A 26470-nucleotide genomic window follows, 5' to 3' on the forward strand; every position below is an offset into this window, starting at 1 on the left:
ACACACACACACACACACACAGAGACACACACACACACACACACACACACGCACGCATGCACACACACACGCACGCATGCACACACATGCGGGTTATCGCACAATAGGAATGGCTTCAACACGCCACATGAGATTCTATATATAGAGCCTCTTTGATAAGGCTAAAAGGCTGTAATTAGGCTATAGGCTGCTGCATTCAGTATGTTATTCCATACGGTAGGTGCCAAATGAAAGGCTGGGAAACAGCTGGGAAATACCAGACTTCAGAGGGCAATTATATGGATTGGCGAGCCACTGCATTAAGAATTGCCAAACCCTAAACAAAAACAAAAAACAACAAACTAATTTTCAAACAAAGAAATGCCGACCATAGTTTACACGTCATGGATAAGTATTGTAAAGAAAAACTGCAACATAGTGCCATAACAAAACAATATCACAGAGCAAAACGTTTGTCTTCTGTGAGTCCTTGATCTACCAACTCCCCAATTTAACTACTGATGATGACACCATTCTGAGCGACCCGACCCCTCCCCGCCACACTCCCTATAATCCCCCATTCACGCTGCCCGCTCGCGCCCCTCCTCTCCAGCCAAGCGAGGTGCTATTGTCTCGTTTCCTGTGACCGTTCGAGTCTTCCAGAGTCTAGGCTACCACTCATACTCACACAAATGCACGCCTTTCTCCGGTATAACACAGTACCAGTTGCTGAATATCGCCGCCAAAGTGGTATTATTTGAAGCTCTCAGTGGTGCACTGGGAACTCGCTTCGCGCGTGGTTACTAAAGATTTGTGCATGCCCGGCAAGGGATTGATTTGCCGTTACTGACACTGGTAATGACATGCTCAAGTTGAAGAAACTTCACATTTGTTATGTTGACTGGACTCTCGTAAGGATAACAAACAAGAAGAGGCGCAATTCACTGGCAAGATGTACAACTTGATTCTTTAATTTTGGCTGAAGTGTGCTTACTGATCCAACTCGTCGCGAGGGGCACTTTTGCATCAGTTGGCGGAACATCAGTGCAATTGACAACAGCGGTTCATTGCCAACGAGGTGAGACCATCATCGATTCAGTCTAACAATAGTTGACAGTGACAGATGTCTTCTTTACTCTAGAAAAGCAGCCATTTACGCTTCATTGTATTTTTGTTGTTTATTTCAGGCAAATTTAGGCTTTGTTTAATTCTAATTAACTAGCCTACTCCGTTATATCACTTCAAGATTCAATAACAGGACAATTTGTTAGTTACAATGATAGTCTTGGCCAGTGGATAGCCCACTTGACAGTGAGTTAAGGTAGGCCTAGCCTATTTATTTTTACTGAGAGAAAAGGACAGCTGAACTGACAAATTGATCCCTGGAATTTGATCTTTAAATTCAGAGGGATTAGTCTGGACTATTAATTTCCCCTTCCTATATAGAATAACAGTATACTTTTGTGGCTTTTTACATGCAGCTGTTGGTGAAAGGGCAGGCTAGTTCTTACAGCCACTGCCTGTAACTTGTAGTTTACAGATGCCAGTTCAGCCAGTGGCATGGCTACCAAACAAGAGCCTGATGTTTGTTCTGAATGCTGCCTGTGTTATCTTTCAGACATAGATTTTGCAATAGACCCACTTAGAACGCAGACGGACATAGATTTTCTAATTACTAACATCGCCAGAGTGAAACACAGCAGCATTGTTGCAGGATGGGATGCTGCAGGTGCCCAAATCTTCTGACTGTGTTGTCTTCATTTATTGTTTGTTTTGCGCAATCTCATGTCAAGATTTAATTTCATGATTGATTTGAAGGGACCCCCCCCCCACCCACCCACCAAAAAACAAACACAGTTATGTATGCTGTAGTAACTACTTCATCATTTAGGATACTTTTTTGCCACAGCAAATAGAGCAACTGTTAGGACTGCAAGCAGTTTGACTAGGGTTGATAGCAAGCTGGCAAAATCTGGTGACCATGGAAACCAAGTGCAAGAGCACAAATGAGGACCCCCAACCACCATCCCTCATGGCACACATACACACTCACACTCACACACACATAGACACATACACACACACACACACACACACACACACACACACACACACACACACACACACAAAAACTGGTTGCCGAAAGAGATAACTCACATGACATTCAATTTAACTAGGGAGTTCTCACATGCACACTGTGAAAAAGAGATGTAGCAAGTAGCAGTCTGTGATAGGACTGTGACTATGAGCTGGTATCGTAAGATGGCGAGAGAGAGAGGGATGGTAGAGACAGCCAGAAAGAGAGAGAGAGAGGTCTTGCTAGTACAGGCGCTGTATTGTGAGTTTACTGTGTAGGAGCAGGACAGCCGTACAGTGCTGGCTTTGTGAGAGGGGGTGTGTGGAAACGCTGTTAAGATGTCATTTCTCAGACCCCCCCCAACCCCCCCCCCCCCCTACTGTCTGATGGACTGCACCACCAGCATTGCCAACCCCCCATGGCCAAACCCACTACTCATTCAGTTTGGGGGGAGGCTCCGATGGTGAATGAAGAGTGGACAGTCAGTGGGGAAGGGGACCCTTCCCTAAACAGCTTGTGGTTATTTGTGCTTAGGCATCAGTTTTGGCACATCCGAGATGTCCTGAAAAAGACCTAGACTTCTAGGATAGTTTCTCCCATAAATAAATAAATAATTATAAGAAAGAACCTACATTTGCAACACTAAACTTTACAAATAATGCTTCTATATGTTTCTAGCACTGTTGTTCTTTTCAGGATGGTTGGGATGAATCTTAGTTCCAAATAATTCTTAGTGTCTAACTGACTGGTAGATCCCAAGACCTAGCAAATAGTTCCACTGTGGAAAATCATATACATAAAAAGGGCTTAATCATAAGGCCAAGCAGAGTCACTGTTTTTATAACGCAAGGATCAAAGGAGACTAGCATTGAGGGACTGACTCATAAGGCCACAGAGTGAAAAAAGCTTGAGCGGGCTCTCTAAAGGCCTCACTGTCCTTCCATGTCCTCTCACACACACACACACACACACACATACACACACACACACATACACACACACACACACACATACACACACACACACACATACACACACACACACACACACACACACACTGCGCTGTCCTCCTTCTTGCCCTCTCCACTGGACCTTGCCTGGACAGTTATGTAACATGCTGAAGGGCCAGCGCTTCATAATTGATCTTTAACTAACTGTGCCGTCTGTGTTTGAGCTGCTGCGTGCTCTGCTCCTCGGAGTCGCTGGTTCTGACTCTGTGTTTGTGCCACGCTGGCGGACCACCTCGAGAGGGAATTCAGCTCTGGCACCCCTCACCCACACCTACCCATACACACACTCACACACACTTACACACACACACACACACACACACACACACACACACACTAACCCACACACTTACCCACACACGTACACTTACACACACACACACACACACACACTTACACACACCGCTCCAGGTAATGTGCGAGGAAGCCACATACCACCGTAAGGAGCCTGGTGCCCCAATATAGAATTTGCTGGATGCCAACAGGCCAGCACCCACTGCAGATAAGCAGGCGCTAAGCAGGCATAGACAGGGGAGGTGGGTTAGCAGTCAGTTATTAAGCTACCATTCAAACCTTAATTTTGCTGTACCCTTAAAACATGAGAGAGAGAGAACAAGAGAGAGAGAGAAAGAGAGAGATTTTCAGACCTCTTTATGGAACCATCATATGGATGAAAAGGCTGCTATATAGCCATACCACAGCTACACCAAAACCATTGAAAAAGAGTTCATATCACTGATGAAATACAAAAGAGAGACTGAAAGAGAGAGGGGGGACAGGAGACATCATTAGTAACGACATACAGGCCTGAATGGGAGGAAGGAGGGAGTCAGCAGCCGCTTTGACCAACACCATTGTCAGCCCCCTCTCACACTGACCCACCATTTGTTTTTGAAGAGAGAAAACAAGAAACAGGCAAATAACAGAAGTGCCTGTGAGTTGAGTGTGCGATCACATGACGTGACACTGATACCAATGGCTCCGTACAGGCTAATGGCGTGTAATGAATGCAGGGGGTGTGTGTGTGTGTGGGGGGGGGGGGGGGGGGGGACTTGAGGTTCCCGGGTGAAAGATCAGTTGCCTCCGGAGGAGGTTCGGGGGTTGACTTATATGCCTGGTGTGTCCTTGCATGCTAAGTGCCTATACTGTGGGCAGGAGTCTCTTGCGGTCTCTTGTCATTAACATGGGCCTAATGGGGTAATAACAGGCCCTGGGTCTCACACAATAGCCTGGCTTCTCCCATGGGAAACAGGGCCTGCTACCGGACAGGTTTAGAGAGCCGGGAGAAGGAGCTATGCCGGGGACAGGCAAGTGGAGTTGTAAGGAGTAGTAGCAATGATGCTACTTTAAAACAATATTTACAAAACCCACCTTTAGCCATTTGTATGGAATTAACCATCACCGATGGGAATGACTGGAGTCCTTATCATGCAATGTTATCAAAATTACTAAACAATTTAACATTACATTATATTCAGTAGTTTCTAAAGTAGTTTATAGTTCTTTATAAACATACTTGTTTATAAACATACTCGTTTACTTAACATTTCATGAGATTCTCTGTTACATTTATTTAACAGTGCTCTATGTGTAAATTGTGTGAAAGGATACAACTGATGCATTAACTGATACCTAAAAAAGAAATGTTTTACATGTTGAATTATTACTTGCAAGAAATATTGCATACATTTTTTCTCAGATATTAAAAAAAGGAACACGTTATTTTTGGAAAGGATGGAGAACAGGTAAGCATTTATTACAGGAAAGTTAGAAAGAGGAAGAAGGAAAACTGCTGATTTAGTCAATGGATTTCCTGAGCCGAGGCCTGAGTTGGAAGATACGGTGTCAAAACGGCATGTTTCTCAGGTAGACATAAACACCCGATGCTATAAACAGTATGGGTGGGGAAGGCACAGAAGTGAGCTGTCAAACAAAACCACACAAATCACCGCGGCAAAATGCCAGGAGTGTCCACCTATTCAGCTCTCACACACTAACTCCAAGCCTTTGTTCTCTCTCTCTCTCTCTCTGTCTCTCTCTCTCTCTCTCTCTCTCTCTCTCTGTCCCCCTCCCCTTCTCTCGCTCTCTATGCAGGAAACGGGGACTGGACTAGTCCTGTTGTCACAGACAAAGGCTCTTGGTCTTGTAACTCCCAGAATCCCTTTCTCCCCCAGCGGTGGCCATGACAAGGAGAAAGCGACTCTGCGGCCCGTGCTCTTGCTGACAGCCCCACGAGGTCGGGACTGTAGAGGAGGGAGCTGCTTTTTGCCAAAGTCCTCGCCGAGCCCCGTCCGAAAAAAACAACAACAACGACAAAGCCGTTGCCATGGCGAGCCTGGTGCTGAACGAGACGGGACTGGAGGACTGTGGCATCGACGACTCGTTCAAGTACAACCTGTACGGCGTGGTGTACAGTGTGGCCTTTGTGCTCGGCCTGGTGACCAACTGCGGCTCACTCTTCGTCTTCTGCTGCCGCATGAAGATGCGCAATGAGACCACGCTCTTCATGACCAATCTGGCACTATCGGACTTAGTGTTCGTTTTCACACTGCCCTTCAAAATCTTCTACAACGTCAACCGGCACTGGCCGTTCGGAGACTGGCTGTGCAAGATCTCCGGCGGCGCGTTTATCACCAACATCTACGGCAGCATGCTCTTCCTCACCTGCATCAGCGTTGACCGCTTCCTGGCCATTGTCTACCCGTTCCGCTCGCGCTCGGTGCGTTCGCGCCGCAACGCTGCCGTGGTCTGCGCCGCCATCTGGCTCCTGATCGTGGGCGGCGGCATGTCCGTCACCTTCTTCTCCGCCACCAACCGCGCCAAGAGCAGCACCACGTGCTTCGAGGGCTTCTCCAAGAACACATGGAAGACGTACCTGTCCCGGATCACCATCTTCATCGAGATCGTGGGCTTCCTGATCCCACTGCTCATCAACCTGGCGTGCTCGTCCATGGTGCTGCGCACACTCCGCAAGCCGGCCACGCTCTGCCAGATTGGCACCAACAAGGAGCGCGTGCTACGCATGATCGTGGTCCACCTGGCCATCTTCATCATCTGCTTCGTCCCGTACAACTCCGTCCTGTTCTTCTACGCCTTGGTGCGCACGCAGGCGCTGGATAGCTGCTGGCTGGAGCGTCTGGCGCGCACCCTCTACCCCATCACGCTGTGCGTCGCCACGCTCAACTGCTGCTTTGACCCCGTGGTCTACTACTTCACCTCCGAGTCCTTCCAGAAGTCGCTGACCACAGGTAAGGGCCAGGCGCGGCCTGAGAACGTGCCCCGCAGCGAGGCGGTCCTCTCGGGGAAGGAGAGCAACGACACCGAGGTTGTGGAGACCCATCAGCTGGCCAGCAATGGGAAAGAACAGGTATCAGAGACCCAGTTCTGAAAAAGTGTGGGGAAAGTGCTTCAGGGAAACTTATAAAAATAATGGACAGAGATCTTTGATGAAACTGGAAGCGTCTGGGTTTGCTGAAAGTTCTGTGGCAATTTGGACCAAATATTGAAATTGTTGTTTTTTGAAAAAATTGAAAGAGATTAACGTTGGATGTGGAATAGCTAAACAGAAGATTGGATTTATGAGGGTTCTTTCTGTGTAAAGGCCTAAAATGACTGGATTATGCTAAGCGGCAGGAAACGACTGGAATTTGCTCGTTTGATTGGACATGTCACATAGACATGGAGCCAGGAAGGATTCCACAGGGCCAAAAGCTTATTTTTTGTAACCATTCTTGTTGTCTTGTGACTGATATACTGTTTGGGGTTTTTACAATGTTGACACTGTTTGAAGCGAGCGCTGACTGTATAAATGTGTTTGTGTTAGTTTTGTGTGTGTCTGAATGTAAAATGTGTGACTGTGATTGGGTGTCAGGATGTCATCTCTTCAGGAGACAAAACCCTACGCTTAGCGCCAGATCAAATGGTATTACATTGGTTCAGTATTCAGTTTTTCATTGCAATCAGTTTTGTTATAACAATATTTGTAACTACTGCCAATGTAATAACTCTTAGATTTTACGCACATAGGAATTTCTTTATATGAACAATCTTGGCTTTCCTATTGCGTGAGTATAAAGCACACAGAAACATACATACAAGGAAATGGACAAACGCACATAAATGCACTGGATTACAAGTATTTCATTTGTGATGTATTTTCTAATGAAGCCTGTTATGATAAAGAAGATCATTTTAATTTAGTTGTAAAAACTGTCCTGTTTTTAACAAAAATGGCACTTTTATATGTGGAAATTGTGTTTTAAGTGAAAGCATTATACTGTAGATGCAAATGGGACTCAATTAAACCCACACTTTAGAAAAATGGCTTTGTTAAAGTGGATTTGGTTTTTGGTTTGGGTTGCAAGAACTGAAAAATGTCCCACATATAGAGGGAACTTGAACTTTCTCATTTACAGAAGTTTCTGCCTGAAAATACAATGAGAATGAGGTCAGACTAAAAATAACACACACACACAAAAACACATGACAAGTGCACATCAGACGCAGGTTGTATGATACACGAAGGCTTTTCCAAATCCTGCTTGTGCTCACTGGGACTGTGTTGTGGCTAGTCAAAACAAATGGACGTGTAATGTCTCGAAAAGAAGACACGGAGGAAGTCTCACGTTCGCAACAGACGAGGCAGACGACGGGCCATGAGAAACAGGAGATGCCGGAGGGCTCCGTGTCCTAGACTGAGCATCCGCCAACCAGCAGCTAATTCCACTGCGTTGCTATTCCCTGCCTTCTGCATTAAGAGCCAGCAGCCTGTCACAAGAGCAGAGAGAGGGAGAGGGGATGAAGCTGCGTATTGTAATGTTAGTGACTGACATGGGTAAGGTCTGAATAGAGAGAGAGAGAGAGAGAGAGAGAGAGAGAGAGAGAGAATAGCCCTATGCAAAGGAGACTTGGAGCAGAGGAGGAAGGGTTAGAGTGTACACATAATGATGAAACTGCACATTGTAATGTAAGTGACTTACGTGGGCATGGCCTGAATAAGAGAAAGAGAGCAGCCTTATGCAAAGGAGCGAGAGGCCTAGAAAGCCCTCGATGTTGGGAGAAGCCTTGTGTTGTGTTGGAGGGGGTCAGGGGGCTTATTATGGAGCTGCAGCAAAGCAGCATTGTCTCGGGGATAAATGAATGGTCTTTAGCTTAATCACGACCAGGTCTTAAGAGCGGCCTTAATTCTCTCAGATATGTTGTTATATGGCCTTTTCTGGCACGTAGCGGTCATTAGATTAGCTGGCCAATTCCAAATGAACCTACGTCTCTCTCTCTCTCTGGCTGTTGGAATGAGCAACACAACATTAAGAGCTTAGCCTCTAGTCTGGCTCCAGAAGAAGCACGAGGAAGTAGTGGGGCTGAATGGTACGTGCTGTTTATTTACTGGTGTGACAGTCTATATACATCGACAATAGCTTGGTCATCCATCCTGACAAACTATAGGAAGTGTGCATAGTGCTTTTAACACCCAGCTGAATCTCTTAAGAAACAGTGAACTGCACTGGAGAATGCACTAACTGACTGACTGTACAATGCGGTCTGTAATACTATACATCGACAATAGCTTGGTCATCCAATTGTCTGATAAACTCTAGGAAGTGTTTGATCCAATTATGTAAATGGCATTTATTAATGTCCCTAACACCCAGTTGCATCCCTTTAGAAACAGTGAACTATACGCGGAAAACGGCACTGACTGATTGTACAAAGGCATGGTAGATCTTGACAGCCGTGGTTTGGAGAATGGTGTTGCCCACTGTGTCAGCACAGGAATTCACTGACAGACTGGAGTTTATCTTGTAACATAATACCATCAGACTCTTGCATATGTGTGTGTGTGTGTGTGTGTGTGTGTGTGTGTGTGTGTGTGTGTGTGTGTATGTGTGTGTTACTGGGCACACATACACTTGCTAGTGAGTACTGTGAGCGTGTTTGGTGAGTTTGAGTGGCAGAAGCATCTGTCTGCGGGGGAGGCAGCCTGCGGGCAGAAAGGACCGTTGAGGGGAAGAGAGACGCGGGAAATATGAGAGAGGGAAATACTGTGGCAGGTGTGTGTGTGTGCGTGTGTGTGCATGTGCGTTCGTACGTGCGTGTGTTGGTCAGAGAGAGAGAGATAGAGGGACATGGAAGGGTTTGTGAGAGCCAGATGGAGGGAAAGAGAAGTGTGTGAGAGAAAGAGTACACAGGAGGAGGTGGAGAAAGAGTGGGATCACACATGTGGGAAATGGAATGGAGGGCTGGAACAGAGAGAAAGATGGGGAGTGGACTGCGATTAAGTGAAGGGAAAAAGCAACAGAAAGAGAACAAGAGAGAGAAAAAGCAACAGAAGAGAGAGAAAGATGAGAGAGAACATGAAAAGAGGAAAACAGGATGACGGATGAGTCCTCAAGAACGTTAAGTCGAGTATTACGCAAAACATTTGGAGAGCACGTTCAAACGAGAGTGAGGCAGGGATTGTGACAAACTGTTGTTTGCAACTCTGGGAATGTGCGGCTCTTGCACAGGAAGTGGCCGGCCACTGGCTTAGGGGTCAGGGATGAGGGGGGGGTGGGGGGCAGTGGGAACACACAAGAGAGCCATGACCCAGTCCTCGCCTCAGGCTGGTACATGTCAGAGGTCACCAGAGACCGTGGTGCTACGATGGCCATTCAGAAATACACACTGACTAAATTTGTCCACCAAACACCCACATGCTATTAATAAAAGAAGCCAGTGGTGTGTGTGTGTGTGTGTGCGTGCTCTTTTTGTGGATCCATATGCATTTGCTTCTCTCTTCAGGGTGTCTTCCTTGCTGTCGTCTAACTTTAGACATTCAGTCATTTCCTGACTGGGTTTAATGCGCTTTAGGGTAGAGTTCACTGATACAATACCCGCCACTTGGTAGAGTAACAAGTGTTCCTGCGGATGGGTCCACTTTTCAGGACGTAAATAACAGCACGCTTAGGGGATGAGATCAAACTGTCCCAGAATAAACCAAATGTACAAAAGCAAGGCTGTGTGTATCCAGAATATGCACACATAACTTTGTTAAAGCAGTTATGACCATAATTACATTGAAACATCTCGATTCCTTTTTCCTGTGGCAGAGTTGATGAATTTAGTGCAGATGTAAAACAGACGTCTGATGTGACGTCTCCAGCTCCTTAACTGACTGTTTCGCTCCCTTCCTGTCGCACCAGATCCTGACTAGTCGGCAAAATCGCTCCCAGGGGACTGAAGTCACAAGTTCACTCCGGAACTGTGGGGATATGCATTTGTGGATAATCGGGATAAGAGTGTGTGTGTGAGTAAGTCAGTTATACAATTGTGTACCTGGCTACATTTGTGTGAGGACATTATGTTAACATGTGCATGTGTGAGCTAAACTAGTGTGTGCCTCCCAACATTTGTGGGTAAAAGTGTGTGAGTAGACTCTGTATTTGTGTGTGTGTAGTGATGAGATTACATCAGAGGCAGCATGTCCTTCTTATAGAGGTCTAATTTTATTAGGCGACTCGGGGGTCAGATGGATACTGTGTGCTTGTGGATAGAGCTTGTTTATCTATCATAGAGCTTGGTAACCTTGAGCTGTCTGAAGGCTGTTTTTATTCAACGGCAGCGAGAACATTCTGCCAATAAACACGCCTCGGGCACCAAGTACCATTATACAAGCTATCTCACACTTAGCCTGTGAAAAGCCCAATCAAAACCATATAACTGATACATATTCCTATACCTTGAGTATGCTGGAAAGGAATGGAAAGGTTAGGATAAGGAAAACATTTATCCTAAAAATATCATAAAATCCACAAATTCACATAATCCACACAAAAATCTGGAGTTTATACATGACAGCAGCAGTGGACCTGTAGGGGAATGTGCAGCTCTGATGTAAGATCAGTCCAGTCATGTGAGTTGAATTTCAGAACCCAGAGTGAGAGTAGGCCTGGGGGCGCAGCTCCACGAGGGGGCCCAGGCCCGGTGCATAAGCCTTTGCAGCTGTGACAGCTCAACTTCACTTTCAACACAACCACTCACACACTGGAATACAATACTTCTCCTAAAACTCGGTGTGTAGACTGAGATTATTGTCTGTTTACTGTTCACATAAAGCTCTCTTCAGGGTTTAACAGTGAAATGCTACCTGCTAGCAAACATAGTACAATCACAAGCTATCTTAGGAGTTTTCTAATGTGTTTTCTGCACAAATTAACATCTAAGTAAGCATGTATGCACACCTAATGTCATCAAATGCACTAAGTTGCAGAAGATACACAGACTAGAGACATTTCATCGCTGTTATCGTGAGGAAACAGGTCATCATTAGTTTATAGTTTAAATAGTTAAATATAGTTTATTAGTTTATATATAAACATATTACATTTAAACACATTTTATATATATATGAAATAAAATAGAAACATTCTAAAATAAAAAGGTACAAATATTTGTATGTATACAAAATATAAATCATTTAACTATGTTTATTGTCTGAGTGCAATGAATGCAACCTCTTTATGGCTGACTATTGTTTTTATTGACATCTGGTAATATTTCATTCCTTAAGTGGAGTCAGCTTTTTTTTTTTAAGGAAGAAAGCCGTTTAGGCACTAAGCTGAAAAAACAAAGTAGCGAGTCCTCTCCCCAGGGTCCTTCTCCCTACACAGTCAGAGCTTTCTAGGTTTGATTCACATGCAGTTGATTATTGTTCTGATTGCTTGGGTACCTTTATGAGAACCAGGTTTGTGTGTCCTATTTGTTTGATTGCTACTGCTGGTAGTGTTTCGCCATTAGAACATATGCAATGTTCTCAAATTCATGTTGATGGTAGGCCTGTGTTGTCATTTAGCAACCTTTTTATCAGTAGGCCTGTAAACGATGGTTTAATAGATTCAAAACTACTTCAAAGTAGTAGTTTTAACTTTTTTATTAAGGTACGTAAGTACACGTTAAAACATAACAGATAATAAAAAGAACACAGACAACCAGCAGCAATGAGTTAGCTGGGCAGACCAGCTACTGTCCAATAGAGAATGCTATGGAGCTTTAGACACTAGAGGATCTCCTCGAGATCAAAACAGTTCCATATGACTCATTATGACAAAGTAGCAGAGAGAATGAGCGATATCAGGGAAAATTAGATTATTCTTTAAAAAAAAAAAATAATTTAGGCAGTAAATACATCACTAGCAGGTGTTTTATTTTTATTTTTTATTTTCCAGGCTGAAAAATTAGCCTAAAAATTTAGACATAGAACTTAGACATGCTTAAAAACATCACCTGCACAGTTAATTCAAGAGATCATGGCTGTACTGAGAAAAATGGAGGATGGATATAATATTTCAGCACACACGGTAACATATGGCTAGCAGCAGGTGGGGTGGCATAATGTGGGTACATGTTCGTACAGTGGAGTTATTTAGAATCTAAAACCAACCAACAAACAAACACACAAACAAAAACAAACAAACAGGCTTCATGTAGTGCTCAGACATTCTACCGCAGACTTATTGGCTTGATCTCCCACTGGACACAACAAAGTGTGTTAATAATACTGTGTGGCATCAGAGCCATACACAAATTCAAATAGAAAACAAAGATAAAACACTACATTTATTAGTATATTTTGTACAATCATACACATATAGATACATGTTAAATATAGTCATTCATTTTTTTTGGAATATTGATAGTCATTTGATTAAATTCAGTTGATCAATGCTGCCACCTGTGGAGTTTCCCTTAACAAGATCCTAGGGGCTCTGTACCTAGTAAAAGAAAAAAAAAACATCACTGAGAATCACTTCCCTGATTTATCATTGCAAGTGAGTAAACCTTTACATTTTCTGTCAACCTAGACAATATGTAAAAGCAAGATAACCATCAGAATCCGATGAAGTCACACAATTGGCTACTGTACATGCCAGGAAGGATCTTAAGCCTGTTCACATATTTCTGGTGAAGCACCAGCTGTGTTGTAGCAGCTGTTGTTTTAGTGTACCTGTTTACACGCACCCGGTTGGGTGTTGCACCTAGTGAACGAGCATGTTAAGATGCTGAAGGAGTTATTTTGTGTTGAGTAAAGAGTTGCCCTATGGACCCTTTCAAGAGAGTTCCATTATCAGCATCATAGTTGGCCCCACAAGATTCCTTTTTAACATTCCATATGTTATCTTAATGCAGAGGAAGTAGATTGGGGCCCAAATAGAACGTTCAAGCATTGTTTTTGTTTACCTTGTTGAAAGGGTCTATTAGGCATAAACAAGATATTCAGTGTCCCAGAAGTACCACGAAAGGAGCAGAATATAAGAGAAGATGATGTTACAACAGAGCTGATGCTCAACCAGAAATCTATGCGCTGGCTAAAGAGCCTTCCATGGCAATTCTAAACCAATACAAATAACTTCCTGAAAAAAGGTATTTACACCAAAAAAGAAGCTTGTGTACCTTTGATAACTGTGCTTTCAATGCTTCAATCTCCTGACGTTGTTGTTGGATTTGTCGTTGTAAAGATTCACAGTTTTTACAATCTGGGGGCATTTAAAAGCACTTGGATTGGATATTTACAGTATCAATGACGCTAGCATGTTTATAGCCACTAACATTAAGTGTCCATACCGGTTTTGCGATCAGGGTGCTCTTGCCCCTGGCACAGGTAAGTGCCCTCACTGTCCAACGAGGGGGCAGTCACCAATGAAGCTGTGGTGGGGCCGTCGTCACGTCAACCACGCAGAGCGAACGTGGAATGGTAGTCACAAACACACAGGCAACAAACAGTTGTCACACAAGACATGCGTTTTTGGAGTAGGTTCCCCTGACATTCACTGTTGCCCGGACACATTTCTCTTAGACAAAACAGCCATGCTATCACTAAGAGATTAATCACATTTTTTGGGGGACACATGCACAAAATAACAGAAAGCATGAAATGAAATCAAAGGCATGTAGTATAATGTGAATGACCGAGGTATAAAAAGCAAAGGCATGTAGTATAATGTGAATGACCGAGGTATAAAAAGCAAAGGGAAAGTGCCAGGGGTGTGGGCAAAGCCATATGGAACCCTGAGGCCTTTTTGTTTCAACTTCATTCTCAGAATACCTTACTGTTGGGGTCAGCAAAGACATTGATATGCTATCATTTGTAATAATTCTGCTTTTAACTGAGCAAAACAAAGTCTTGAGTTGTAATGTCTACAAATCTAAGGCAAAGCACTGCTGACAAACTAGCTGTAGCATGAGAGTGCTCACCAGATATAGTATGGTTTGAGGAGATGGATATGGCATCTTCAGGCACGGTGGGAAGCACTGGCCAAGGCAGAAGCATGAGTTAACACACACACACACACACACACACACACACACACACACACACACACGCACGCACAAATTAAAAGCAAACCGCAAACTCCACTTGGCATAGTTACATTCATTGCTGTGGCAATACTGCGGCAAGAAAAAGTATGTGAACCCATGCTAAAGTTGACTAAAAAGAGGAATACAAAATGTTTTGGAAATTGATCTTAATGCCAAAAAATGATGCATCATAAATAAATACATGTTCTTCCTTAAAATACAGGGGACATAAGTATACACACCCCTTTGTTAAATTCCCATAGAGGCAGAAAGATTTTTATTTTTAAAGGACAGTTATTTCATGGATCCAGGATACTATCCATCCTGATAAAGCGCCCACGGCCTTTGGAAATAAAATAGCCCCACATAATCACATACCCTTCACTATACCTAGAGATTGGCATGGAGTACTTTCCATAAGATCATCTCTCAATGCAAATCAAACCAGCTATTAGGCTAACTGAAATAAAGCCATGGGTTCACATACTTTTTCTTGCCACTGTATATCTGCCTGCAGCCTGCAAACCTACACAGGAAGACAGACTTTTATTATGACAGTATTGCCAGAGATGACTGGGGGCCAAGACACAACACAATGCAGGAAACCAAGCAAATGAGTTGAGTTAGTACACGTCATGGCAAAAACCACAGAAGGCTGTTACCTGGACCTTTCTGCATGAGTAGACCAGACCGGAGCTTGGCAGCTGGACCTTCCAAAGGAAAAACAAACAAAACAATACAACACTATTAACTCTCTATTCACCACGGACCACAATTCATCACGTCTGAGATCATATAACAAACAGAAAAGTCAAACATCACAGCAAACAAGAAATATGTATGATGTTGTGCCAGTGAGCCATTCGACAGGTAAAACTAACTAATGCACTAATAAATACAACATGAATAGAATAACACACAGATACACACAGATAATAAACAGATAAATCAAAACAAAGTATTAAACATAAAACAAGGCAGGGTAAATGCAGCTTCTTACCTACACTCGGCCTCCTGAGTTCAGCCTTGGGCTCAGGCAGAGCTTTCCTTAATCCAGTGGAGGTTCTGGGTAGTCTGCCTGCAATGGATGCGGAGTCCTTGCTGACAGAGGCATGCGCACTATCTGTATGTAATAATAATAATAATAACTATTAGAGGGACTGTTTGTATAAATTAGCCTGATTGAATCCAGGCAAACCAAATTTGAATATGCTCTGCAGATCCATCTGGATAGGATCCCATTGTCACCAGTCTCCGAACTTCCAGTTTTACAACTTCAAGGGGCGTAAGTCAGTGAAATTAAACTTAAATTGGTGCATTCATCTCTTACCAAATTGTTTCAGAAGTGCCGCTAACACATTTTTCTTGTAAACAATTCCAAAGAAATTATACATTCCTGAGTTTTTGGTCATTCGGAAACGGACGTCAATGAGATCCTTTCCAGATGGACCTGCAGAGCAAATTCAAATTCCCTAAGCGTTTCGTCTGGGTTCACCCAGGCTATGTGTTTCAAGCAAAAGTGTACTTGAACTCAAGTTCCTCCTTATCAGGGCTACTTGATTATGTGCAAAAGGGAAACATCTTGCATTTACGGAGCTTAAAAATAACAGGAGTTCCAAAATACATATCTCAATCTAAATTACATTGCTCTTGTAATCATTTTCAGGGTGTGTGGGCCTTACCTTCTTTCGACCTCTTGGCTGGGCCTCCTTTGGGCTCTGGGACCGGTCTCTTTATACCCGTAGAGGCACGAGAAGGCCGCACCGAGCTGGCTGCAGCCTCCTTGCTCACAGTGGGGATGGCTCCCTCTACAGGCAAACAGAGATAACAGCACCACGTTTCAATTCCATTCAAGGCAGCTAATGCCATTTCCAGCCTAACGGTCATAGGCTTATCAAAGCCAAGAAAATGTCTGTGTCTGAAGTCACCAGCCACTTTCAAAGGCGTTATATAATGATCCATTTTCAAATCTTTAACAACCTGACCAACACCCGAATTCAGACCCAGTGCCTGAGAACTTCAAGTAAATATGAAAGCTCTGTAGCATCATGTTCACTAATTCCCATTACTTGGGACACTGATGATTCTCAGTTGTTATGTATAAAAAGAACTATAATGTTGGTAACCATAGCAACTCAGAACAAAGCATTGCTGGGATCATGCCAATATTTTTTTTCCAATTAAGAAATGCTTGTTAAACATGTAGAAAAACATGTAATGCTTGTTAACATTGTTCAAGTTTGCCAATATGCAGGTCCCCGTATAATAAGCCTGTGCTTTAACATTATGCCATTATAATAGTCCATTTTATTTGTAATGCTGTTTGTTGATTAGGTTATTATGACAGCTTATAAGTTATGCTGGGTTCAGGACTGGTACCGTTGGGCTTTTTCTTGAGTCGTGTTGAGAGGACTGGCGCCAGGCTGAGGCGTCTCTGAAGAGCCGGGGCGGGCTGAGGTACTGGACCAATAGAGGCAGCACTGCGCAATGCTGCCTTCATTCCTAGCACAAACACACACACACACACACACACACACACACACACACACACACACACAGACACACACAGACACACACACAGACAGACACAGATACACACAGTTATTCAATGCCAGCAGGGTCGGACTAGCCGTCTGGCATACCGAGCGTTTTCCCGGTGGGCCGATGCAGCTTTGGCCCAATAGAATATACAATTGAATTTAATTGGCAAACGATTGGCCCAAAGCAAGGACAGTCAGTGGCCCATTGGTTCATTTTCATACTGATGCTGGTTTGATCCAATAACAGCTCGTAAGGGCCCACCCCTCCCATTTTGGCTCAGAGCAAAGATTCTGTAAGCGCATCTAAATTGTTACTCGTAGTAGACTAGCGTTGAATATGTTGAAGTTGCGGCAGGTAGAGGCCAGTGGTGCCAGTTGTGCAAAATATAAGACCAATGTAGAAGCTTCAACAGAATCCAATATAACACCAATGTAGAAGCTTCAACAGAATCCAATATTGCATGTAGCCTATGTCAGCAACAAGTTGAACTTGAAGGAGGATATGTAGATGAAGGGGAGCTGGAAATTTTTTGTATAATAAATACCGGTACCTAAATTCAAATTACTAATGACTTCGCTGATCTAGGCTTTCAGAGCAGCCACATAGTGTTCTAGAATCGTTGACTTTTTGCAGGGCTGGAAATTAATAAATGGGCATTAAAAAAAACAAGGTAGGGCTAACCACAACCACTCAAGCAATAAAAACAAATATATTTCCAAGCACTGATGTTCATCAGGATAAGAGTGGTTGTGGTTAGCCCTACCCTGCTTTTTAATGCCCATTTATTAATTTCCAGCCCTGCAAAAAGTCAACGATTCTAGAACGCTATGTGGCTGCTCTGAAAGCCTAGATCAGCGAAGTCATTAGTCATTTGAATTTAGGTATTTATTATACAGTAGGTCATGGAAATTCTGGGGTTTTTTGTCAGGGAAACGTCATATAATTTTGAGAATCCTGTTACAGCAACAGACAACAAAGTTTCCATATCTATTCTGTGTTAGGTTTAAGTTGTCCTGTGTATAGTGGGTAACTGTTATAGATTACAGTTAGGCCTAACACAATCTGGGTAATTTAGCTCTTACACATACAGTAATTGTTTTATGCTGCTACCAATTTAGCATTGTATAGTTTACATTTATTGACTAAATTGAAATTACACCAGTAATTCCAGTAGTTCCAGCAGAGCCTCTTTCACTATTGTTTTTATGTGTGAATATGGAGATGATGTGCTCCCTGGCCACCTCTGATGACCAGTGAGTCAGAAAGCTAGTGAGTAGGCCTACACCTCTCTACTTTCAGTGCTCCATGGCACTTAGTTCAAAAGATATGCATATTTAAGGGTTCTGCTATTGAGTATTAGTGGGTGTGCCTGACGATTTGGAGGGCCCAGACGAACCTGTTAGCAAATTTGAATTTGAATGTCAAATTTGAAATTGCTAACAGTTTTGTCTGGGTTCACCCAGGCTAGACAGAAACTAGATAACGGACGATGATTGAACCTCAATCCAGTTAAACAGGGCTATATTTACATTGGGGGGAAAAAAAGACAGTGTTGAAGTTCCATATTACCGAGTGAGAGTCTGTTAGTGCTGGGAATACCAGATGGTGCGGGAATGTCCTGAAACAAGAAATAAAAAAATAAAAAAGTCAGTTGTTAAGTATAAAGGCCCCAAAGCCATACAAGAAACTGGTTTACATTTGTATACTGGGACAAACCAACTGAAGGAAAATATAAACCAAAAGGCTACTACACAATAAAAATAAAACTTATTTCAGGGCTTAAAGCAAGAGTTATCAGAAACAGTCAGATTCACTATGTATAATGATCTATTTTATTAGCCTTGCCCATGCATGAATTCTGTTCTAGCACGTATTCTTTTTTACATTAGAAGCACTACTTCTGGCAACAAAATCACAACTGAACAATATCCTCTTCCATCTCCACTCACCTCTACCGTGTTGTTGGCCACTGTGGCCATCCCCAGCACACCAGTCCTGCGCATGGGTTTGGGGATGGTCCTGCGAGTGACTGGGAGGCCCGAGGACTTGGCACCGGCCACCATTGGTCCTGCCATGGCCGCCGCTGCAGCCCCTCCTGCTCTGGGTAAGGTGATGCCTGTGGCTTTGAGCACCATTCCCTGTCTCTGCGCCAGGCTGGCATGGACGTCTGTTTTGCCCTCGCTGGGGGGCGAGGATTCAGCAGGGCTGGTTCCTGCTCCGTCCTCACCTGGTGGGTCACTGCCACCGGTGGCCTTGGCGGTGGGGGAGGAGGACGTGGTGGTGTTGGTGGTTGTCGTGCTGATGATGGCATTGGCGGGCAGCACTAGTTGCTTGCGGGCCTCGCAGGCTCTGCCGAGGACGACGTCGGCGGGCCGGGAGAAGGAGAACTCGCGGTGCTCGGGCATGGGCGTGGAGGTGACCAGGCCGTACGCCTGCAGGTCCAGAGAGTCGTCCAGCGTGAACTGGACCGACAGCCGTGACTCCGGCGCCGAGCGCTCCACCGTCACCTCGGCCTCCGACAGGTTAAGGTTCATCGTCAGCGTGGCTGAATCAGACACATTGCCGTTGCCAGCACATGCCTGTGCATTTCCCACGCTTCCCTGTTCAACAGCAGAAGCTGTGGTATCAGATGCAGGCCTGGTGCATTCTTCATTGACACCATTTGCTTTTTCACTGACTGCTGCATGGCCACGTACCACTTCAGGGCTAGAGCTTGGATTTGATACCTCCATTTCGACTGTGTTGTCCAGTTTTTGTATGCCCGATACAGAAGGGCTGCCGCTGCATGTCAGGTTCACCGTGCTGTTGACCACAGCCGCTCCAGTTACACACGGACTGCCAATAGGCGTCAGGTTCACCGTGCCATTACCAACAGCCGCCTCAGCAACGCACGGGCTATTGACGGACGTCAAGTTCACCGTGCTGTTAACGACCGCTGCCTCAGCAACGCACGGGCTATTGATGGACGTCAAGTTCACCGTGCCGTTAACCACAGCCGCAGGCGAGCCGACCCCTCTGACCACTGAGCTGGTTAATTCTTGCACCTCTGTAGTAACGCTAGGTGAAGCATTTGTGGTGGTGGTGCCCTGCAGCTCAACAGTGCTGTTCATTGGTTCAGCCGATGGGATGCTTCTGCGCTGCACCAGATCTACGGTGTTGTTCATCTCCCTGGCAAGTTTGGTGGCAACGGGGGTTTTGGCAACAGCTGCCAAATGCAGTGTGCCATTGTGACAGGCAGCCATAGGTGCGCTATTGGTGCCGCCTCCAAGTGGAAAATCCACTGTGGTGTTATGGTGAACAGGCATGGTGGTGTTGTGGTGAACAGGCATGGTGGTGCTGTGGTGAACAGGCATGGTGGTGCTGTGGTGAACAGGCATGGTGGTGCTGTGGTGAACAGGCATGGTGGTGTTGTGGTGAACAGGCATGGTGGTGTTGACCTCAACTGAGGTGGACTTGCCATTATTCTCCTTATCCACAGTGGCGTTGAGCTCTTGAGTGGGTCTGGAGATGCTGGGAGAAACTGCAGGACTGATCAGGCTGCAATCACTCCCCATCTCTACTGTGAGGTCTTTATGTTCGGCGTGCTTCGAATCAGTGGCGCTACCAACACAGCCCGCCAGCTCCATCGTCCCATTCATTTGACGATTCGACAAGACAACATCAGAAAGAGCAGCACTGGCACCGGCAGGTACAGTCATGTTGGGTCTGCCGCTATAGACCAACTCCATGGTGTTATTTCCCTCACCAGTGGATGTGTTGATGTCAGGCGTCAGAGCAATACTCGGAGCGCTATTGTTGGCCACATCAGTAGTTTTGTTTATTTCATCAGCGGACGCCGACATATTTCTCCCAGCAACACTGGGGCTGCTGCAGCCAGATGTCAGATTTGTGGTGCTGTTCATTTCCTCAGTAGGAACTGTGATGTCGCTAGCTGACCCAGGAGTGTTGCTTCCACCTGCCAGATGTATGGTACTGTTTATGAGCATGGCTTGCCTATCAGTACTGGCTATAGCTAAAGCTGGACTGTCCCTACAAGGCGAATCCACTGCGTTTTGAGCACTGGTGGAATCAACTTTAGGAGGAGTACAAGCAGGACTTTTGCCTTCACACCCCACATCCATAGTGTCATTTTGGACATTCATTGTGACAATGTCCGGCAAAGGCACAGTGATGACTGTGCCAGCACCACCAGGCAATTCCACTGAGTTTGCCGGCTCAGTGGGTGTGGTGACTGAGTAGTCCATGAAACTCGCCTTCATCCACGGTGGCGTCTCGTTCTCCAGAGTGGGAGAGGTAGCTGGGTGGAGGTGACTGTACCTTTCAGCCTTCGCCCAAGCCAAGGAGGGGCTCGCGTCCAAACAGAGGCGCCGGAGACCGGGAGTCAATCGGCCTGTGGTGACCGGAGACGCCCCCACGTCCTCTTGAAAGGAGGAAATGTTAAACAGAAATGACTCTCTAGTCCAAGGTGGAGTCTCCTCTAAGATGCTGTACATCGCCTGCTGGCTCCCTGCTGCGGTCTTGTTGGGTGAAGGCAAGCAGGCGACTCCTTTGCTCACCTCTGCAGTGGCAGGATCAGTGCTAGCTTCACCCATTGCATCATCGCTCTGACAGTCGCCGCGGTCACCTCCAGTTGTGACATCGGCAGCTCTTGTCACGTTTTCATTCACGCTCATCTTGCACACTCCCGGAGTGCTACAATTTCCCTACAGGTGAAGGGGGGATAACAATAACAAAAAAAAAATATGAATAACATACTAAATCTGACCAACTCTGTTTGATATATCACAGCAGCACGAGGCCTGCCACCAGCTTCTCGTTCATATTTCATTTACGAAGTAAAGTGGCAAGTCTAATGTAAATTATGAAAAACATTTTTTCTTCCGTTTCTCTAATGTACAATGGTACATTTATACACATAATACAATAGCAAACAAAGTTACTTTGCATATTCCAACAGAGCAATCCAGAAGTGGCTGCTTGAAAACATGACTTCTTTTGGCTTACAGAACGTCTGTGGCCAAAATATCTTCACGTTTTAGTAAGCGTTAGTGACGTAAAGTCATAACTTCCCGGTACAAGGACAGACCGTGTACGGTGACTGTCACATATGGCAACTTAAAGCCTGTGTTGCAGGTTAAACACCACTGTTGATTAATGGGTACATAAAGCACTCAATATATGTATATCATTTTAAAAATGTCTCCAAATGGTGTTAAATGCCAGTTTTTGTTGTTTTTAGCATTAGCGGGTTTTTTGTACGCAATTCGGTGATGACGTCACTTTGGGGACTACTTGATCTGTGCTTCATTCATTTCAATGCATTTCAATGGACATCGCGGTTACACTTTCAACATAAAGTTTGTATATTTACACTTCGAATTTCGTCACAGCATTTATATCACAGCTACCCTATGATCTACCAATGGTAATAACGGTGCCTGATATCAATTTAGTATTTTTTCAGAATTTCGGGAGGTCTCGTTTTGGAGGGTATATGTTTTACATTCATTCCTATGGGAAACGGTCGCGGTTACACTTTCAACATAAAGTTTGTATATTTACACTTCGAATTTCGTTACAGCATTTATATGACAACGACCCTATGGTCTAACAAAGATAACAATGTCTTCCGATTTTAGTTTAATGCAATTTTCTGAATTTGAGAGGCCTCGTTATGAGGCTATAATGCACCTATTCAGTTCAATGTATTATGCTTATAACATTACGACACTTTTTTTGTTACTGTCAGTGAACAGCACCGAATGAAAGTCAACATGTTCTTTATATCTAGTGATAGTGATCATGTCGTTAGTTCAGATAAGTAGGCTACTGGGCAAACTTAGTCAGAAGATCAGAATATGAAGCATCATGATAGCTAGCTGGGCTAACTTTTTAGTCCCACCTGTGAGCCACCCCAGTTACTTAGCTTCTAGCCGCCGCCAATTAGGCTGGTCGTGTCTTCAGCATGAATATTTTCGATAACTACTGCTCGTGATTGATTGCCATTGACATCGTCAGGGTACGGCTTACCAAAGAGGGAGATAATATGGGCAAGTCGCAGTTTTGCAGGTGCTTGTGTGGGCTGTGCCGTCCCGATGGAAACTGTGGTGGAGAGCTGCAGTAACTAGGGAAGCGAGTGCATTTTGGCCGCTGGTCGAGGAGCTCCCCTGTGACCAGCATAATGACATGATCTATCTAGCTATCTATCTGTCTATATACATATCTAGGCTATCTATAGCCTATATATTTATCTATAATCTGCGCTATCTACTGCTGAACAATACCTTACTCGTCTCTCTTTACTCCTCTCTCGTTATTCTCAAGGGTCTCAAGGTGGGCTTTGGTCTGTAGTCTCCCCAAGGTGACGTAATGCAATGCATTGTGGGGGAAAGGAGAATCACTTCAAATGCTGTGAAATATTACCTGCTTTTTCGTATTATATTCCGTTTTGTGATACCCAACAACATCAAATACAATGGATAACAGTTTAAATGTTTATTATCAACAAGCAAATTGTGCAAATTCGTTGGAAAATGAACCCTGCAACACGGCCTTTAAGTCTGCTCAAGGAGCTGGCAACAAATGAACGATGCATTAGGAATCATTTAGCTAGCCTACTCAAGTTAGCAAGCTGCGTTAAGTACATAACATTAGCAACAAGGTTGTTGATTCAACGAGACGAATCTAATCCAAAAGCTACCCCTAACTTACAACTATCCAAGTCATCAAAGACTGATGCATAGCCAACCATTTAGTTGGTGATCTGATGTTAACTTTCAAGTGTAGTCCCAATGATAGCTAGATCTATAATAAGTTAACTAGCCACCTCCTTTAGCTGTCAGGTTCAAAAGGTAATTTAAGCAACAACCCTGACACTTCCCTTGATGACAAAGCGAAGTTACAATAGAAAATGGAGTACAACAACTATATTTATATATATCATTATTAAGACATAACTTAGGCCAGATAATTTTACTCACAATGTGGTGGTCCACTGCAAGGAACCTTTGGAATGCAGTTTCGCTGGAGATTTTAACAACCTACCGCTTTGGTTTAAAATGAGCATCACATTACGATTGGTTAGTACCGGCATGCAACGCGCCAGTAGTCCACCGTCGGCCAATCATAATCCATAGATAGCCACCAATAAGAAAACAGTTCATTTGTGGGTGTTCGTACTGTCCGACCTTCTTTTACAAGAAAAACAAGAAGGCACTAGGCAGCTGTAAACATACTCAAAGCTGAATATGATTCGGCTTATTTTAAGAAAGACTGTTGCGTTACCCCCGTTCAGATGCTCTCCAGCAGTAACTGTGAGACTTTACCATGCCGACAGCGTGGCAACTGTGGGTTCACAGCCAGACGAACAGTCTGCAGTGTATCAAGAAAACTTCGAACGAATGCAAGCACTTGTGAAGGACTTAAGGGACAAGACCGAAAAAATAAAATTAGGAGGTGGTGAGAAAGCCAGAAATCTGCACACATCCCGAGGTAAACTCCTACCTCGAGAACGAATTGACAGACTTTTGGACCCAGGGTCACCTTTTCTAGAGTTTTCCCAGTTTGCGGCCTACAAGTTGTATGGTAAAGAAGAGGTGCCAGCTGGAGGGATCATCAGCGGAATTGGACGAGTCTCCGGGGTTGAATGTGTCATCGTAGCAAATGATGCTACAGTCAAAGGTGGGACATATTATCCAGTAACTGTGAAAAAGCATCTTCGTGCTCAAGAGATCGCACAGCAAAACCACCTGCCATGCATCTACCTGGTTGATTCAGGTGGAGCCAATTTGCCCAGACAGGCTGATGTATTCCCTGACAGAGACCACTTTGGAAGAATTTTTTTCAACCAGGCCAGACTCTCATCTGAGGGCATAGCACAGATTGCTGTGGTGATGGGCTCGTGCACTGCAGGAGGTGCCTACGTTCCTGCTATGGCTGATGAGAGCATCATTGTTCGAAAGCAAGGGACCATTTTCCTTGGTGGGCCTCCACTGGTAAAAGCTGCCACAGGTGAAGAGGTCTCTGCAGAGGACCTCGGAGGTGCTGATCTCCATTGCAGAAAGTCAGGTGTAACAGACCACTATGCATTGGATGATGACCATGCACTACATTTGGCAAGAAAAGCAGTACGAAATCTGAATTACAAGAAGCACATTGACGTGACTGTAGAACCTAGTGAGCCCCCCCTGTTTCCTGCTGAAGAGCTGTATGGCATTGTGGGAGAGAATCTGAAGAGAAACTTTGACGTGAGAGAAGTAATTGCAAGAATTGTCGATGGGAGCAAGTTTGACGAGTTTAAGGCCTTCTATGGAGACACATTAGTCACAGGTTTTTCCAGAATTTTTGGCTACCCTGTTGGAATTATTGGGAACAATGGAGTTCTGTTTTCAGAATCTGCAAAAAAGGGATCACACTTCATTGAGCTGTGTTGTCAAAGAAACATTCCTCTGATATTTCTTCAAAATATAACTGGCTTCATGGTGGGGAGGGAATATGAGGCAGGTGGCATCGCAAAAGATGGCGCCAAGATGGTCACTGCTGTAGCCTGTGCCAATGTGCCTAAGATCACTGTAATCATTGGGGGATCCTATGGAGCTGGAAACTATGGAATGTGTGGACGAGCATATAGCCCCAGGTTCCTGTACATGTGGCCTAATTCCCGGATTTCTGTGATGGGAGGGGAGCAGGCCGCCACTGTCCTGGCCACCATCACAAAAGACCAGAGGATACGTGAGGGGAAAGAGTTCACAGCTGAACAGGAGGTTGCGATGAAAGAACCCATTATTAAACGATTTGAGGAAGAAGGAAATCCATTCTTCTCTAGTGCAAGGCTTTGGGATGATGGGATCATTGACCCTGCAGACACACGACTTGTTCTCGGGCTGAGTCTCAGTGCTGCACTCAACTCCCCAATTCAGAGGACGAAATTTGGGGTTTTTAGAATGTGAGCATATAGAGTGTTGACCATAGAGGCATTTTGCAAAGTTATAGTTGATCATTAGGAACGCGACAGGTGTTGTTGTTTTCTTTGTTCTTTTCGTATATATGTTTGGGGAAAAGTCAGAAAGATTTGACAGATATGTACATTATTTACTAACTTTTTTTGTGGAGGATGGGGAAAGTATGAAATTGGAAAAAAAATAAAGTCCAAGGCTTTATAACCTATTTTGGAGCTTCATGTGTGTCTGATTAGCAATCAAAGAACATTTGACTCATGGAGAAATAGTGTAAAACATTCTTAGACCTATTCATGGGTTTCATCAGGTCCCTTTCCACAGGTGTATAAAATCAAGCACTGATTATGAATGCAGACTGCATGGTATTTGATTAATACACCTGAAAGGGACCTGATGAAACTCATCAATACATTACATAAAATTGATTATACTGTAGGCTATAGGACCACCTTGTTTCAGCCATATCAACAGCACCAGCTTTATTTTGAGGTAGCCAATTTGAGCCTTTCATAAAGGCTAGCCAAAGCCCAGTTCAGGGTTGGGATCTTTAGAAGTTCATTCTGCCTATCAAT

At 44.4% G+C, this 26470-nt stretch overlaps 3 protein-coding genes across 4 annotated transcripts; 2 read left to right on the top strand and 1 right to left on the bottom strand.

Annotated features, from left to right (window-relative positions):
* The first annotated feature begins 582 nt into the window (after positions 1 to 582).
* Positions 583 to 6485, top strand: lpar4 (lysophosphatidic acid receptor 4). The gene is made up of 2 exons (XM_042075117.1): positions 583 to 1057; positions 5161 to 6485. The coding sequence occupies exon 2, from the start codon at positions 5393 to 5395 to the stop codon at positions 6452 to 6454; it is 1062 nt and encodes a 353-aa protein (XP_041931051.1). The 5' UTR covers positions 583 to 1057; positions 5161 to 5392; the 3' UTR covers positions 6455 to 6485.
* A 5474-nt stretch (positions 6486 to 11959) lies between these two features.
* On the bottom strand, positions 11960 to 24050 carry LOC121694436 (flocculation protein FLO11-like). Of its 2 annotated transcripts, XM_042074605.1 has the most exons (12): positions 23922 to 24050; positions 18891 to 21644; positions 18511 to 18559; positions 16780 to 16902; positions 16083 to 16208; positions 15797 to 15850; positions 15401 to 15523; positions 15063 to 15110; positions 14296 to 14352; positions 13666 to 13746; positions 13495 to 13577; positions 11960 to 12815 (listed from the first exon to the last, which is right to left on the bottom strand). In XM_042074605.1, the coding sequence occupies exons 2-12, from the start codon at positions 21612 to 21614 to the stop codon at positions 12801 to 12803; spliced, it is 3483 nt and encodes a 1160-aa protein (XP_041930539.1). In that variant the 5' UTR covers positions 21615 to 21644; positions 23922 to 24050; the 3' UTR covers positions 11960 to 12800. The 2 variants fall into 2 exon arrangements, with proteins under 2 accessions (XP_041930539.1, XP_041930541.1); XM_042074607.1 differs by lacking the exon at positions 15797 to 15850.
* Positions 24051 to 24096: 46 nt separating this feature from the next.
* mccc2 (methylcrotonyl-CoA carboxylase subunit 2) lies at positions 24097 to 26106 on the top strand. The gene has a single exon (XM_042074608.1). The coding sequence runs from the start codon at positions 24189 to 24191 to the stop codon at positions 25887 to 25889; it is 1701 nt and encodes a 566-aa protein (XP_041930542.1). The 5' UTR covers positions 24097 to 24188; the 3' UTR covers positions 25890 to 26106.
* The last annotated feature ends 364 nt before the right edge of the window (positions 26107 to 26470 follow it).

This window comes from Alosa sapidissima, chromosome 20, assembly GCF_018492685.1.
Source record: "Alosa sapidissima isolate fAloSap1 chromosome 20, fAloSap1.pri, whole genome shotgun sequence".
NCBI classification, from domain to species: Eukaryota; Metazoa; Chordata; class Actinopteri; order Clupeiformes; family Clupeidae; genus Alosa; species Alosa sapidissima.

Coding starts and splice junctions, on each gene's coding strand:
- lpar4 (XM_042075117.1), top strand. CDS start 5,393: ATGGCGAGCCTGGTGCTGAACGAGACGGGACTGGAGGACTGTGGCATC.
- LOC121694436 (XM_042074605.1), bottom strand. CDS start 21,614: ATGAGCGTGAATGAAAACGTGACAAGAGCTGCCGATGTCACAACTGGA. Junction 18,560..18,890: donor TGGCCAACAACACGGTAGAG/GTGAGTGGAGAT, acceptor TTCTTGTTTCAG/GACATTCCCGCACCATCTGG. Junction 16,903..18,510: donor CACTAACAGACTCTCACTCG/GTAATATGGAAC, acceptor TGTTTGTGCTAG/GAATGAAGGCAGCATTGCGC.
- mccc2 (XM_042074608.1), top strand. CDS start 24,189: ATGATTCGGCTTATTTTAAGAAAGACTGTTGCGTTACCCCCGTTCAGA.